Source organism: Leptidea sinapis, chromosome 47, assembly GCF_905404315.1.
Source record: "Leptidea sinapis chromosome 47, ilLepSina1.1, whole genome shotgun sequence".
Taxonomy (NCBI): domain Eukaryota; kingdom Metazoa; phylum Arthropoda; class Insecta; order Lepidoptera; family Pieridae; genus Leptidea; species Leptidea sinapis.
In genome coordinates, this window is record NC_066311.1 from 4,192,245 (window position 1) to 4,210,530 (window position 18,286).

Genomic DNA, 18,286 nt, shown 5'->3' on the forward strand with positions numbered 1-18,286 from the left:
AGCTCTGGCGTTAAAGCGTAACAAACAAACTATTATAATAACATTAGGGTTAATTAAAATAATTTGTAAAACGATAAAGCTGTAAATGTTGATTTAAAAGAGAGCCAATGAGTTCCTCGCTACTTCTTCTCATTAAAGCTCAACCTGTTCAAAAGTGGTGGAAATTGGTAAAAATAAAAATCTTTTGACATTCATAAGTGTCATTTCCTTGACCTAGATTAATAAAGTGGTTTTGATTTGATTTATGATTGTATATTCTTGAATTACTTGTTTGTTAAAAATACATTGGGCATTATCTGATTTCGCCTAGATTTTAGGATAAAATCTTTAAAAAGAAGCCGCAATACATCCATACAGTTTCAAATTTTATTTAAGCAGTTAAAAATATTCTTTAGTCGTAGTTCTTGTCTGATGTGTTATTTAATATTTATATTTTTATACCTTTTTATATTTTTTCAAAAACATTGATATTGTTAAAGCTACATAAGAAAATGTGAAGGAGTACTAACGGAGTTTAATAAGGCTCATTTGTACATTAAACAGGACTTACGTACGTACGTACTAAGTACAAATGTCAGTCTTGTCGGTAAAATAAAAGTGAAAGAGTACTAACGGAGTTTAATAAGGCTCATTTGTACATTAAACAGGACTTACGTACGTACGTACTAAGTACAAATGTCAGTCTTGTCGGTAAAATAAAAGTGAAGGAGTACTAACGGAGTTTAATAAGGCTCATTTGTACATTAAACAGGACTTACGTACGTACGTACTAAGTACAAATGTCAGTCTTGTCGGTAAAATAAAAGTGAAGGAGTACTAACGGAGTTTAATAAGGCTCATTTGTACATTAAACAGGACTTACGTCAGTACGTACTAAGTACAAATGTCAGTCTTGTCTGTCCAATTTAATATTAACTGCTTAACAATCATAATTATTGACTAAATATTTTATTTATAATAAACTAATTTACTGTTATTGACACATAAAATACATTAATTATTTCATCGTGATTTATTCTAATGAAATGAAATATTATGTTTTAATGAGACTTACATTGCCTCAATTCTTCAAGCCTCAAATTTATTTTTAATTTATTAATCTTCCATACAGATAACATGATTTTTATAGAGGATTTTGTACAAAGATGATGTTTGAATAGATAGTGGCACGGAACCCTTCGAGTGCGAAGCCGACTCGCACTTGGCAGGTTTTTAACTTACACAAGTATGTCAAACCGTTTGAGTAATTTCGGTGCATCACTTTAATTGTATAAAATATAATGTAAAATGCTGAAACTGCAAATAAAGATTAAAGAAATAAGATCAGAGCGTTTATTTCCCAATAAGTAAAAGTCCTTACCATCTTATCATGAAAACCAATTCTTACGTTACGTTTAATTTTGAATATTATTTACGTCAGTATATTATGCCAATTATAACTCACATGGCTTTTTTCACGTACCTACCCCGTTTAGTGTTATGTAAGTCTAACATGCTAAATGATTTTAAAAATACCTAATTGTTGGCTTATCTTACGAACTGTGTGTATCGAATATGGTGTAATTTCGCATGTCCTTGCGTGTTAGCTGTTCGCTGGCGGCCTAACTCTGTAATTAGGCACAACTACCTGCGCTAAGCATGGGCTACTGATAATTTGCCTATTATAACTAGTGATGTTAAAATGTTATATAAATTTATCGATAAAATTGGCTAATTTTTATATTTTGACATCAATCGACAAACCAATTACCGACACAAAGGATCAAGCGTTTATAAGGAAAGAAAAAATATTATTGTTTTGGATGGTTCTTAGTTTTCTTTTTTTATAAAAAAAAATATAAAACTTCAAAATAAAGTAATGTAATCAAATGTTTGAAGAGATTGTGGCTTAAATAAAAACCGCAAAAATAGTTGTGTACTTAATTTCTGGTGGGTTAGATTAAGTTATCGATTATTTTATTATTAATTATTCGCGCTATAATATCGCTAACATACAAGACTGCCTAAATTTTATTTGGTACTTGATCATAGAATTCGTTCCCTGATATAATATAATATTGACACACTTTTTACACAAATTATCTTGCCCCAAGTTAAGCATATAATATAGCCTGTGTTATGGGTTACAAGACAATGAGATATTTAATACAATTTACTTACTTAAACATACATAAATACATTTAAACATCCATGACCGGGAAACAAACATCCATATTCATCATATAAATGCTTGCATCTACCGGGATTCGAACCCTGACAGGCGGTCCCTATTGAACCAAAGGATATCACAGTAATTTCAATTTAAATAACTAATTATAATTTGATACATATGTGCGTACATTTATAAATTACTATAATATAAATATTATTCAACGAGAAAATAAAAATATAGATATTAATATTTTTTCTAAACATAGGTCAAGAGATCTATGGATATATTTTTTTTTGTACCAAGAGATCAAATGCCCTACTTGTGGTAGTGATGCCTCGCTGAGATAATGAGTTAACTTACTTTATCATGACGTGATTTAATAACGATTATTATTTTATCGATAAAGTTTGTAGAGCCTTGGACATCACTAGAGCTACTGTGGCAATCTTGCCGTGGGCGTTCGCGTGTACCTACTTCATAACAGCTCCTTTATTGTTGCTGTTATGTCCAATATTGCATTTAACTGCTGCTTTCCGTTCAACATCTGCTATGATGTAGAGAAATATTAAAAGAACCTGTACTTCTTTGTTAAGCTGATTAAGGGTTTCTATTATATTATATTATATGCAATCATGACGAATCCAGCACAGGTTTTCCTTTTTAATATTATTTGTGTTAAAATATTGCAATTTACTTGTTGAGTTCTTCTTATAACCAATTAGTACTATTACTTTTACGAGTGGGAAGCTCCTTTACACAGGATGCCTGCTAGATCATGGGTACCACAACAGCGCCTATTTCTGCCGTGAAGCACTTTTTGTAAAATTGTGTTTCGGTGTGAAGGGCGCCGTGGCTAGTGAAATTACTGGGCAAATGAGACTTAACATCTTTTTTCCCAAGGTAACGAGCGCAATTGTAATCTCGCCTTTCAGAGTTTTTGGGTTTTTCAAGAATCCTGAGCGGCACTGCATTATAATGAGCTGGGCGTATTAAAAACCATCAGTTGAACGTCCTGCTCGTCTCATCCCTTATTTTCATAAGAAGTAAATAAATAAAAAAGTTCCAATCTCAAACTCCAATTATTTCCCATATTTTTAGTGGTTTCCCCCATTTTATTATTGTGTTATGATAACCAAATTTCAAGACACTTCAAAACCTAGGTCCTATTGGTCTTATAATCGTATAGATATATCTTAGATAATTGATACATCTAGATAGAGTCTCTTCCTGCAAGACAACCGATGAAAACAGGCCGGGGTTATTACTTTAGTGTGCGTGACAAGTTACGTCTTACACTCGCGGTTTGTAGGTCACTTTGTGTTAGTGTGCGTGAATTGCTCAAAATAGAGGTCAGCTCTCAACCTCAATTGTTTTCTACGTTTTCAAAGCCGTCAGTCTATCTAGACGTATAAAATATAAATGATCTAAGCGTAATATCGATAGATATAATAAGACATTCGTGTTGTTTGAACAGAAAAGACTGTTAAAGACAGAATTCGCTGAAACCCCAAAATAAATTAAGATTCAAATTCAAATATTTTTATTTAAAATAGGATTTAAAATCACTTATTGAACGTCAAAACCTACCACCCATTCAAAAGAGACTGCCGCAGACCTGACAAGACAACTCGGCGAGCTTTTTTTTTAATATAAAATATGGATTACAATGTGATATCGTACAATAAACATTTATAATTAAAGAGCCTGAGGGTGTCCGCTTTATTCCCAGTCCGTGGTGTCATTAAGAAAATCGTTTATGCTATAGTAACCTTTCCTCAACAAACGTTTTTTAACAATTCTTACATTCAATTTGTACATTTTCTGGGATCATATTGTAGAAGCATATACATCGCCCAGCAAAAGACTCACCAACTCGGTCCAACCGAGTAGTAGGCATAACAAGTTTATGTTTGTTCCTCGTGTTTTATGTGATTCCCTCTAAGACCCATAGACGTGCCCTAAATCAATCCTTATAGCCAAAACACATGGTCGGATTTGGTACGACCGGCACATCTGACAATCCAGTGGACGCCTCGCACCAATTGGTCCGGCATCGTACTCGATACGGTTCGGACAGTAATAATAATAATTTTGTGCGCTGGAAAATGAGACATACCATCGAATATCGTCCGCTACCAGATTGTGTTTGATGATTCGGCCGTACCAAATCCGATCATGTGTTTAGGCTTTTACGTGACAAATATTAGGGGTTCGAGCTTCCTTAAAAGCGCGCCTCTCCGATTGATCATCACCAAAAAAGATAAGCCTTATCTTTAAAAATATTTCAAGATTTTCTACGGAAGTTGACGTTGTATACATATCAAAGGAACACCGCTCTCTAATGATATAGGGGAATCCGTACGCATAATCATTTGCCTGCAATGAGATTCTTAATTGTGCTTGTGGCGGCGACGTGGGTCGGGTCGTTCCGTTCCCTAAAATATGGCTGATCTATGCGCCATACTCGTGGGCGCTACTTGTGGTGGCTGGATGATCCTGTTACCGAGAAGACTACTTCATGTTTTTTTTATAAAAGCTACCAAAAGGCTCACATAATGCCTTTATTTAGGTAACGTTATGTGTGGATTGATGCATTTACTGTATTCAATAACTCTTGTATTTTTACTTACCTATTTATTTACATTTTTTGACTTACTCGTGTAAGGCATTTAGTGTTTGTCGTTTGAGTATTTTTGTTGCATCACTTTGCATATATTGTAATTGAAAAATGATTTGTAAATTGGATTGAAAATAAGAATTTGTAATGATTTCTTTTGAAAAGGGCAAACATAGAGGTTTTGCTCGTTCATCTCTAAGGAAATCTGCCTTTCGAATGAGTTTAATGAAAAATGACATATTTCAAGTGTAATGTGATTTGCGTATGAAATAACATATTTTTGATTTAATTTAATTAACTGTCTTTTTACGCAATAAACAAGTAATAATAAATAGTAATTAAATTGACTCACCAGTATTTGAACTACCTACAAAAAGAATATCGATTTAAAAAAAACTATATTGACATGGTTCAATGAGAATAATTTATTCGCTAATATGACAAAAACTAAATATATACAATTTTCTAACTATAAAACAATACATAAATCTCTAAATATAACACACAGTGACCAAACGATTAAAGAAACAAACACAATAAAATTTTTAGGCCTTATATTTGATTGCAAATGTAACTGGAAAGCTCAATGTGATACAAAAATAAATAAGTTCGTTTTCGCTTTCTTCAGGCTTGCTTGCTTGGCTTGCTTCAGGCTCAGACAAACTGTATCCTTTAATGCTGCACTTACTGCATACCACAGTTATATTGCGTCAGTTTTACGGTACGGGTTAATACTATGGGGAAACTCCACAAATGTTTTTCTGGCACAAAAAAAATGTATAAGAGCTTTATGCAATGTCAGTCCTCTAGAATCGTGTAGACCATTATTCAAAAAGCACCGTCTGTTAACGCTTACTGGTCTATATATATTAGAAATTTGTATTTTCATTAAAAAACATGGTGAACTTTTTAAACCAGCAAAGGACTATTCCATATTAGGATTAAGAGATCCAACTCGCCTTCTGATGCCATACTGTAGAACAGCGCTTCATCAAAATAACGCAAATGTTATGTGTATTAGGGTATTTAACCACCTTCCAAAGAATATTAGAGAGATGCCTAAAACATTAATGCATAAAAAATTAAAATTATGGCTAATAGATAAATGCTTTTATAGTTTAAAAGAATTCTTTAGCCAAAAATAATAGTATTCAAATGTAATTTTTTAGAGGTACCTACAAACTAATGTTTATTTTATATTATATCATTGAATTAAAGCTATGTAATGTGTATTAAGAACGTATAAGTATAAATTAAATATGATATTCCAATATTGACAATCAAATATTTGTATGCCGATATATTGGCGAATTGTGCTGTACACCAATTAATTGTTAACAACTATGTTACCACGATTCATACAAATAAATCATTTCATTTCATTTCATTTCTAAAAAAAATGTACTCTACGCGCAAAGAAACATTAACTTGTGCGTTAGCTTCACAAATCAGGCTGCTTTACCAAACGCGTCTTGTCCGAAATAGTCTCATCATAACACAGTATCTCTTGTATTTTTTTTTATGAAAAAGGAGGAATCACGAGCTTACGGGTTCATCTGGTGTTAAGTGATCACCGCCGCATACGTTCTCTTGCATCAGCAGAGGAATCACAGGAGCGATGCTGGCCTTTAAGGAAGGTGTATGCGCTTTTTTGAAGGTACCTATGTCGCATTGTCCCGGAAACACCGCACAAGAAAGCTTCCACAGCTTTGTAGTACGTGGAAGAAAGCTCCTTTAAAACCGCACTGTGGAGCCATACATCCAGGTGGGGATGATATCCTAATTTGTGGCATGTCGTGCGAAGGTGAAATCCGGAGGCAGGAATCAGGTGAAACAGCGCCGTTTTTTCCTTCGGTTATGCAAAAACTACTGAACCGATCGGAATAATACTTATACCAAAGATGCAGCGTGTTTCGGAGAAGGTTTAAGAATATATTTTATGGTGATTACGAAACAAATAATACGAAACTCATATTTTTTGACTTAGAATTATACCTATATATTCGCAATACACATAATTCAGTCAGTGTCATTTCATAACACATTATTTATTTAATTTATATGGCAAACCAACGTTTGACAATAATAAAAACCCATACTGATTAATATTAATATTCATCGCACTTAGTGACTAATAGCTTTATTCCAAGTTAAAAAACCCCAAATATAGGTTAGCTCCCCTAATACTAAAGTGTGTAGGTGTGGCATTTACGAAGCGATGGGGTGGGAGTTTGAGACGGAAGCCGGTAATGGCTTTAGTCACGATTTTGACACCCAAATTGCTTCCATGCTTTTAGCTGTGTGTAGTTTAACACAAATGTTGTTTTGCTAGGAAATTCGCCGGAGAAGTAATGATAATTGTTTTAGAACTTGTCCACATGCAAAGCAAAACAGCGAACGAAAGCCTGCGAATAATCCATTATCACTTTCACTCGTCTCGCCACATCATAGACAATATACAATCCATAGATAATTAATACATCTAGATAGAGTCTCTTGCTATTAGACAACCAATAAAAACAGTTTTTATTTATTTTTATGAAAATCAGGAACGAGACGAACAGAACGCAGCTGATGGTAATTGATTCACCCTGCCATTATAATGCAGTGCCGCTCAGAATTCTTGAAAAACCCAAAAATTCTGATCGGCACTACAATTGTTCTCGTCTCTTAGGTACATAAGATGTTCAGTCTCATTTGGCCTGTAATTTCACTAGCTACGGCGCCCTTCAGACTGAAACAGATTAATACTTACACATTACTACTTCACGACAGAAATAGGCACCGTTGTCGTACCCATAATCTAGCCGGCATCCGGTGCAAAAGAGTCTCCCACTGGTAACAGTCCAGTAAAATTAGTTTAGTATGCGTGAATGCTACGTGTTATCCTCGCGCTTTGTATGACATTTTGTGTTAGTGTGCGTAAATTTCTCAAAATAGAGGGTAGTTCTAAATTAAAATTTTCACAGCTGTCATAGACTGTCTAGAGGTATAAATGATCTAAGATTCAAGAGTATAGACAAACAAAGCGTGCGAGAGAGAAGAACACCTCTAAAGAAGATACGACACGATAGAAAAGGAAAGCGAATCTTTTGTTACTGTAACCAATTTTAATTGACAAGTAGTTAATAATGAGCCACGCTCACTGACCTGTATAAATACCACTGGACAGGCTGTTCCATATGTTTCACAGCAAATTTTTTGTGCCTATTTGAAGCGCCACTCGCGAGCGTCAAGAGAACTAATTTTGACGTTTAATGGCTGCGTGAGAAGCGTACATTACTCTGAACATTAGGAATTAACGCAATAAAGTACACATTTTTTTTTGTAAATAGTTTCCCACTATCTATCGATGTTTGTTTAGTTGAGGTCGTCATCACTAGTTTTAGTACCGCAGACTCTCACTATATGGCCAACAGCAACAAAATGGCGAATATCAAACAGGCACTAAAGCACTTTGACAGCCGCCAGTTCAGTGGTATATAATAATATTGACACACTTTTTTACACAAATTATCTTGCCCCAAGTTAAGCATATATAGTCTGTGTTTTGGGTTACAACACAACGATATATTTAATACATTTTACTTACTTAAACATACATAAATTCATATAAACATACATATAATGCATGTAATATAACTGCATAATCATATAAATGCTTGCACCTACCGGGATTCGAACCCGGGACCTCTAGCTTAGTAGCTAGGATCGCTAACCACTCGGCTATACATGTCGTCAAAGTAGTATATAGTAGAGGTCAGTGGCCACGTTTGACTAGCTTACGCACACATTGAATCAGAGTTGGTAACATTTTATAGGACTGTCAGGTTGTTACGCTAGCATATTCCAAATTTCAATTCAATATATATACGTTCTCTTTCCTTCATTCGCTATCTTTCGCCTTCATTCGTTATATGTGGAACCAGCTTTACAGAACTATAGCTACTTATGTTAACAGACGAGCGTAAGACACATTTTATGGTTGGCGCCTCCGTTCTTTCATCATTAATAATGCGTCGCCTCGACTTAACAATTCTGACATACCATTTTTGTTAACTTTGCAACATTTTTTTCGTGTCATTGCAGAAATAATTCTTAAAATAGTTAAAAAACATAAGTATGCCTTTTTGATTGGTTACCGCCAACCAATCTACAATTACAAAATGGCAAAAACTATGCAGGTATGGCATTTCCTTGCATTTCATGCAGAAGTTACGCTTCAAATGTGTTTTATGAGGCTTTCGTGCCAGGAAGCACGAACAACCCCTTGCATAGTTTTGTAAGTTTGTATCCAGTTGCTAGGTTACGAATTAGTAGCAGTTCTAACGTTATGAACATGGGAAATCGTAGGTGTATACAATTAACACTAAGGCTGGTTTGCACCAACCAACTTTAGCAATAACAAACATGTTAAAGTACCGGTTAAGCAAAAAATTAGTAGACCATTTGACAATTTTTAGATGATGTCATAACTTTAACTGTTAAACGCAACCGTCAAGTCTTCGCTGGTTAAAGCTATTGTTAATGTTAAATAGCTTAATAGCGAACAGTCAAAAGTTTCAAATAAATATTCGATATTGACTTGATATTTCACATTATAAGCCAATCCAGCCGATATTAATCCGATTTTTGTGCTTCATAAAAATGAAAATTAGGAACTGGAATTTCAATCATTTTATGGCGATTACGTACTGGTCATTTTTGGAAGGCGTTTATTTTGCCCAAAATTAATTCGTTTATAATACTTTTTGATGCCAATTTAAACACTATCATCATAATATCTGAACCACACGGTTTGAGTAGAACGAAGTTATAAAGGCTATTACGATAATTTCACCACGCAAACGAATTCTAATGTTTTTCTTTTAGAAATAGGTAGAAACGGTGTGGGTATAGTTAGTAGGTAATTTCCTTTCGACCAAATACTTGGTAAATGAACAGGCTACTGCGTAAAACCATCCAAATGCAATTAAATTAAATTAAGTGAAAATATGGAATGGCGGCCCCGTACCGGAAGATGTTCGTACAAGATCGCCGGAATACGTTGGATGTGGGTAACCCAGGACCGATCGTTGTGGAGATCTTTGGGGAAGGCCTTTGTGATGATGAAGTGAAAATTTTCTTTGTTTAGTCGTAAAAACGTTAAAAAACCTGCCGTAAACTTTGTCACTTGTCTGCCGTAATATTTACCGTCAAGAAAATTTATTTAAATCATAATTCGACCCATGACAGGTATATTTTAAATACTTTATTCAACAGTTAATAATATCAAAAAGTCAAAGTAGTTAAATTAAACAGCATTGATTTAAGTGAAATTGGAAGTCGAGCTCTCGAAATTATAAAATTTAACTTGGAATATTATTCTTTTTAATTTTTGCAAGTGTCTCCTTGATACCACATTGAAAGCCGCCTTTACATCAACCGATAAGATACTTCTTACTGAAATTCACAAACATTTAGCTCGTCCATCAGAATCCCCTTAATGATGTATTCGTCTTTACAGAAATGGAGGCATCATCTTCAGACTACAGCGACGAGGAAGTTGGCGTGATTGCACGAGGGCAGAAGCTGTGGGTACGAGGGGTGCGCTCGAATACTACTTGTGCAGACATAGTCCGAGCTTTGCAGGACGCTCCTGAAGGTAAGACGCGTCGCGAATGAGAGAAAATTTCGTTCATTGACCTTTAGACTTTTCCATGCAATTATGCGCCTTGGAGATGCCATTATAACAGTTGGTATATCACAGTACGAATAACATAATGTGGGTCATCTGTATTGTGTCCGTTTTGTTACTTGTTATATAAATAGATATAATATAATTATAAAAATATAAACTGTGTTGGCTTGGTAATTAAAAAAAATTAAACTAATCCCAACTGTGGCTGACTATTTACGACATGTCAATCAAAATAGGTTACGGTAACTATAGATTTTATAATTTGGAAATCCATGTTTCAAACTGAAACAATTTATGATGAAACTATACGTACTTATCGAAGATTTATCAATGATTATTTTTTGACGACAATATTCTGGGGAATTTAATAAATGTATTTTTTTTTTATTGGTATAGTAACACCAGCATAGCAATGGGTACATGTATATAGCATTTACTATTGATTTGATAAAAAAATATTAATATGAAATAAGTTAGAAAAACTAAATATAAGGATAATAATAATAATAAATCTTTATTTCGACCAACAAAGGATCATAATCTGTTAGTAACAAAGTAACTTAAAACCTAATGTTAGTAAAAGATATCTTAAAATCTAAATCTTCCTAACTTAGGACAGGACCGACTTGTCAGCACATGTATCACACAGCAGTGGTTCAGGTACTGACAATCAAACCTGTGAGAAAATGCCCTCATTATACCACTGGACCCTACGCAACAGGGGAGTACACCGCTTACGCATAGTCGAGTAAAAACAATCTACGTATGCCTCAGCAAATATCCCCGACGCACTGCAGTATCTTGGCAGCCCCAATAACATTCTGAACGCATTATTATACTGAACATGCAGGGTACTGCTTCTGCGCATAGTCAACCCACAAACTGCTTGTGTAAAATGAGGTGCAGTAAGCTTTAAAGAGTGTAATTTTTACTGGCACGGTACAGCGAGTCAAATCTGCAGATGATCATATTTGCCCTAACAGACAACGCCCTGCGCTCCCTCTCGATATCTGCATTATCCTTTAGGTCAAAGGTAACCACATGCCCTAGGTATTTAAATTGATCCACTCTCTTCAGTGGTGTCATATACAATTTGATTGTTGGAATAAGGGATGGGAGTGGTTTCCCCTTCGCCTGAAAGACCATGCACTCGCTATTTTTTACGTTATAGATCAGACCATGACTGCGGGCATAGTTTTCACATATCCCCATCAGTTTCCTCAAGCCACAGACAGACGCACTCAACAGTACCATGTCATCTGCGTAACTGATATTATTTAAACAGATTCCGTCAATATAACAACCGACACGTGTGCTGCTGAGCTCGTCTATCAGTCCATTGATGTATAGGTTGAAGAGCTTAGGTTAGGTTAAACCGCTCTGCCTCACCCCACACTACAACCTATACGGTCTAGAAAAGCCTGCCGACCATCGCACGACATTGATCTGGTTCCGATACCAAAACGAAAAGGTTTTTATGAGCTCGTCAGGCATATCCGTGTCTCTTAGTTTTTTCCACGTGATATCATAATTAATCAGATCAAATGCCTTGGACAAATCGAGAAAACACGCATAAACCGGCGTTTGTCGCTCTGAATAATACCTGACAGTTTGCTTCAATCACAAAATGGCAGATTCCGTAGACAGGCCGGGTCTAAAACCAAACTGATTATCGTGGAAGTTGAGGTATCTGTCAAGTTAAGCACAAAGCGTTAGGATAGCTAGCCATAATGAAAGCGAGATAGTCCTTTGCAAAACGGAAAATATTTAGCAAGGTTTTTAGACTTATTAAAATAATCTGGAAATACTGTTGTTACAGCCGAATGCCTCAGCGAACCTGGTGAATGGGTTCTAGCAGAAAGATGGCGAGGTGTTGAGCGTCCGCTGCCACCAGACGTACCAGTGTTACATGTACTTGCAGCTTGGGGAGATGCTCGTCATGAGGTGAGGTTTGAAAGACTTTTTAAGATCAAAAATCATTAAACTTTCGTTTTATGATCCTATTATTGTATACAAAGGCCTACACTGGTTACTTGGTAGGAACTCAAAACTGCTGCTTAACAATAAGCATCTCATCTACAAAGCCGTCATAAAACCAGTGTAGGCATATGGTATCCAATAGTGGGGAGCTACATAATATAACTCCAACATAAACAAAGTCCAAACAGCCCAGAACTACATCCTGAACCAAATCAGCAATTCATCTTGGTTCTTTAATAATACTGATATACACGAATTCCTTAACATACCAACTCTGAAGGAGGAGATCAAAACAATCGCTGATAAATACGAGAAAAGACTGGACCATCACCCAACCAACTTGCCGTCGAGCTAACCTTACCAGATGTATAAAATCGCCTTAAACGGCGCAGAATACAACAACTCGGCAACAGTGATGACTGAGCCAATGGAAGATGTTCCTGCTGGGGATCATGTCCACACAAATAACATACCCGAACACATGTGGGAGGCTCCTTTGCACAGGATGCCGGGTAGATTATGGGTACCACAACGGCGCCTATTTCTGCCGTGAAGCAGTTATGTGTAAGTATTACTGTGTTTCGGTCTGAAGGGCGCCGTAGCTAGTGAAATAACTGGGCAAATGAGACAACACAATAATGTTAACACATTACTGCTTCCCAGTAGAAATAGGGGCCGTTGTGGTTCCCATAATCTAGCCGGCATCCTGTGCAAAGGAGCCTCCTACTGGTTTTACACGAAAAACTTACCGCAAAATTTTCAGCAATTTTCTGTTCATAATAATTATTATTTGTAATTTTTTAATCTTATTCGGTGCAATATTTCATAAATAAAATTTTAAAGTACAGGGATTGACAATAACTTAGGTAAGGGAGCATTTTCGACGAAAAGGGCAGAAGAAATCCCCGAAAACAAGTGATCCATCGAAGTTAACCAATCTACTAATAAATGCAACATGCATAATTTCAACTTAATAAGTTATGTTTTAGTAACAAAATATAGATATATTTCAAAGATCTTATATTCTAGGTGCGCTTATCTCTTCGGCGACTTTCAAGTGGTGGGGAAGACGATTCAGGGCGAGACAGCGACGGCAGCCGGAAGTCCAGACGACGGCGGAAGGGACACAGGACTGTTACTCCGCCACCACGAGCTAAGAGCGAAGACCCAGCAGTTAAGCTGGTTTCCGTTATACAGTATCAGAGTAGAACTATACACCAGCAACTTGATAAGCTCAGGTGAGAAAATTAAAACATCTTTTTGAAGATATACTTCTGTTGAAAAAAATATGAGAGTGAAATTTTAACACAAGTTGAAGTTGGTTCCTAAAATTTTCTAATTTTTTTTTGTTTCTTCGTCCATTATTAGGACAAGCAAAGGGCTCAAGCCCATACAGCCATATTCGTTGCTTAATAATTAATTGGCAAAGCCATCTTTGCAAGATTTTTACAATATTGTTCTTTCTACAAACAGAATAGCAGGAGGAATAAATAATTTTAAGGATTTTTGTTGTGTTACGCCAAAGAAGTATAACTTCTTGCGTGTATACATAAGTACACACACACTTTTATATGACAAAAAGTTACGAGATGCTTATGACGTTCATTGTCCTGCCCATTAAAATACAATACCGCTCAGAAATCTTTAAAAACATAAATTCGTTATCGATCAGGATTTCCGTTCAACTTTTCTGCCCGCAAATTGGTACGACATAAATGACGTACTTTCGCCTCATATGTCATTAGAAAGGTACTCGGGTAAAGGTAGGTCACTTCCCGAGCATTGATAAAAATGGTATTTTTGTTTGAATATAAGACGAAACTATATTGGCACAATTCTAAGTATCTGACAATGTGTCGACCTTAGGTCAAGGATTGGTGTCCACTGCGCTCCAACTACATGCCGCAAGAGTAGTCGCAAAATGCGGCACCTTATACTACTCCCTAGTGGGCTTACTCGAGCCAGTCTCGATGTGGGACGTTGACGTGCCACATGTTCTGTTAAACTTTACTAATAATTGAAACTAAAATGCCGGGTTGCGTTGTAAAACTTTCCGTTTACTTGAACGTATATTACAAAATTTGAAAGACGCCATTGAGTGTCAAGATGCCACGCAAACAAGCATCTAATGGTTCCCGTGATAAAAAAGCTATTCTTAATCACGGACTAGTAAAAAAATAAGGACTCCGTGTCACCTTAAATAATAGTGTAGCACCAAAACAAGCCAATTAACGTGTAAATACATAGCCCCACGCACACACTTACACTACTACAGACCGATAGGCGGCCATTATGAGAATTGTCATCGTCTGTGACAGATCAGTTTGCGTCTCAATAAAATATTTTAAAAATGCCGTCGTGCGTTGTGAAAAAGTGTAAAAACAATAACATAAAAGTATTTGTGGATATAATATGATTATTTAAGGGAGAAAAAATTATGTCACTAGTATACTAATATTTTTTTGGTAATCAGATTTTTTTTTCTAATATTACATTTTATAAAAAAAAGATAGCTTAAGTAGGTAATCGGGGAGCCACAATACATCCACTCTCGTTCAACACCTTAGGGAGGAGGGGATGGTTGAAAAACAGCGCGGCATGGAAACATAAATCCATGATTCCATGTCAGGTGAAGCTGAGCCTTTTCCTTTTGCCTTTTGTTTCATCGCGTATCCTAATTGTTTATTATATTTGTAATGATTTGTATGGCAATAAGGAATTTATTATTATTGTTATTATACCCCGTAACCGCACACACACTAGCATAAAGGTGCTTCACTTGCTAATATCACGGCGCGGAGTCTTTCTTATTTTACTCGTCCGTGTTCTTATTAGGCAGTGCGGTATCTTGTTGCCGCGCAGCGGTGTCCAATCCTTAATCTAAGGTGTCGACATTTTAAGATATATTGATATAGCAATGCGCAATGCGCTTGTATCATTAGCATACAATGAAAAAATATCGTTTGTCTATGTCATGCAACATTTAAAACGACAAACGTAAGCTCCGAATAATATAGTATCATAAAATATTTGGTCAAATTAAAGTCACTGGGAAACTTATAATGAAATCTATACCCACGACTTACAAAAAAATTTGAATAGGATATTTAGATAAATGTTTCGAGTTCATAATATAATATATGTCGCATTAATGTGGATAATGGGATTCAGTCCAAAAACTAATAAAGAAAATTGTAATATAACTAAAATGTTAAGGTTTATTAAAATAACGTATAAGCCAAAGAATAGGAGGACAAACGAGCGTACGGGTCACCTGGTATTAAGTGATCACCGCCGCGTACAATCTTTTACAACACCAGAGGAATCACAGGAGCGTTGCCGGCTTTTAAGGAAGAAGGTGTACGCGAAGCTCATTCCACAGCTTTGTAGTACGTGGAAGAAAGCTCCTTGAAAACCGCACTTGTTAGCAATTATCATTTTGTTCATAGCATAAGGCTGCTGCTGGGCAAAAGCCTCGCCTTCTTTTCTCCAATCTTCTCATTTCCCTGCACAGACCCACCAATCACCTCCATAGGTGTATAGGTCGTATCGCCATTTTTTGCGGGGTCGGCCCCGAGGTCTCTCTATCTCTCGACCCAAACTGATTGATAATTAATTAGAATCATCTGATGATGACTGAATATGTTTAACGAAAACTGAAAAAATGTTGATGGTTACTGACCGACCAAAATATAATGATTCTTAATTGAGCAAAACTTATGACAATTTAAAATACCTACATTGTTAAAGTACACATTTAAATTATACATTTTTAAAAATAAATAACTATATAAAATTGAATGTGAGTTAATACTAAAAACTTTAACACCATTTTGGTTTTTGTAGGAAAAATTAATTAGCTGGATCAGATTTCGCTGATGATCATAATGTTCTATAATAATATAATAAAGTTTATTAATATTACACTATATTACAGGGAACAAGAAAAACTAATTGATCAACTTGAAGATCAAACCCACAAGAACAGAATGGAGAAGCACGGCACCAATTACCTTCTGGAGTCCTACCTCCGCGATCTTGGGCGATGCAGTGAAGTCAATGATAGCCAAGCAGCGAACAGCGACAGTGGAGTAGGCGTCGGAAGTGGAACACCTCCCCGAAGACATACCAAACACAAATCAAGAAGAGAAAGACATCTAATGAGAGAGCATTACTTCACAAAAGAGCTTACGGACATATGCCAAGTTAATTCTGAAAGACTGACACAAACTCACACTGATACAGATTCCGAAGGTTCTACTGACGAACTTACAAAAATGCGTGAAGAGATTGAACTGCTCGAGAAACTAGCCATCATAAACAAGAGACTTCATAGAGAAGAGGAACTCGTCGTCAGACTGACTGCAAAAGTAAAGCGATATACAGACGAGAATAATGCTAACAGTTGTGAAAACGTAACACAAGTGGGAATGCTTATGGACAAAATAGAAGAAGATTTAGCAAAAAGTGCAAAAGAGATGCAAGACAATATGACGGAGTTAGAAAGAACGGATAGGGAAATAGAATACAGAATGAAACTATTAGACGAGCTTACATTGCAGCTGGAAGAAGAAGAACTGCAGAATACAATACTGGAAAGGCAACTGAATGAAGCGTCGAGTAGACAACCTATTATATTACAAGAAAGTTATATTCCAGTTTTGGATCAGAGCAATAATCAACCTGTCTTCACATATACTGGCAACGGATATGTTTTAGATACTCTAGTATGACAAATATAAGCAATTAAGGTAACTGCTAATTAGATGATGTAAAAGGATATGTAGAAGGAACAATTAGTAGGGCAATATCCCTTCTCTTTTTTGGAAATACATCATAAAGCTTCTAGCACGAATGCAGTAACATTTTCCTCTACAATTCGCAGTTTTTGGTAGAAGCCAAAACTAACAGAAAACCTTGTATACTTATTAGGCTACTAATACTAAACAAGGCATAGAAACAAAGACAGTACGAATCAAAGAAATTATTCCCTACATCAGCTGCATTTAGTAGTAGCAGTCTCTAAATCAGATGTCCTACAGTTAGCAGTTACTTTAACACTTTACCCAAAGATAATTTGAAATTACCATATGCTTCCATACTCGTGATCCAATTCCAAAATGTTCCCCAAAATATATTTAGTATTAGCTTTAGAAACGGTGCTAAGATTATATCGATATTTTTGTAAATTTAATTAAGATTCTGTATTTATATTATCAATACCAAAAATGTACACAGACCACCAATATTTGATGTAAATAGTTAGATGTAACTAGTCAAATTGGCTAATATGACAATAAATATATTTTTTTTCTGTAACATATTGTTTTATTTTACGAGGGCTACTGTTGGTGTGTTTCGTATTTGTTATGTTTTGGTTAATAGAGCTTGTGATTGAAAGTTTAACGGATGGTTACGTTTAACAGAAATTATTTTTTTTCCATTACAATCTAATTCATTGATGCTGCGTTTTTACATAAGGAGATTTATTATAGGAGAACAAATAGGTCGACATAACCTTACAAGAAGTTACCTAAGCTAAAGTCATAGGCACGCACCATGAAAAATTGATTTGATGGCATTTGCTTTCATGGGAGTTTTTGGGTGCAAGTTGCTATGAATTGATACCACTAATGTGAAGTAGGTGACTTTGAAGATAACGATAATACTTATATTCGCAGGTGCAAGAACTGGCAAATCGAATGGCAGCAAGAAATATAATAGAAATCAATCTAGGCAAAAATATCATCCAGCTCTCCAACGCTATTATTCGCCAAGGAGTTATGAATATGTACACAAAACTTTTGACACTTGCCTGCTTGACTGCCGTAGCCTCCCTAAGCGGTACCTAAATATT

General features: G+C 35.7%; 1 protein-coding gene across 2 annotated transcripts in view; it reads left to right on the plus strand.

Annotated features, from left to right (window-relative positions):
* LOC126978148 (ras association domain-containing protein 10) overlaps positions 1-17,748 on the plus strand; it is a 126,958-nt gene extending 109,210 nt beyond the window's left edge. For both annotated transcript variants that reach the window (XM_050826900.1, XM_050826901.1), the window contains 4 exons: positions 10,276-10,413; positions 12,269-12,393; positions 13,459-13,667; positions 16,367-17,748. In XM_050826900.1, the coding sequence (XP_050682857.1) occupies positions 10,278-10,413; positions 12,269-12,393; positions 13,459-13,667; positions 16,367-17,162 (1,266 nt within the window). In that variant the 5' untranslated portion in view covers positions 10,276-10,277 and the 3' untranslated portion in view covers positions 17,163-17,748. The remainder of the gene's footprint in view (positions 1-10,275; positions 10,414-12,268; positions 12,394-13,458; positions 13,668-16,366) is intronic.
* Positions 17,749-18,286: the final 538 nt, after the last annotated feature.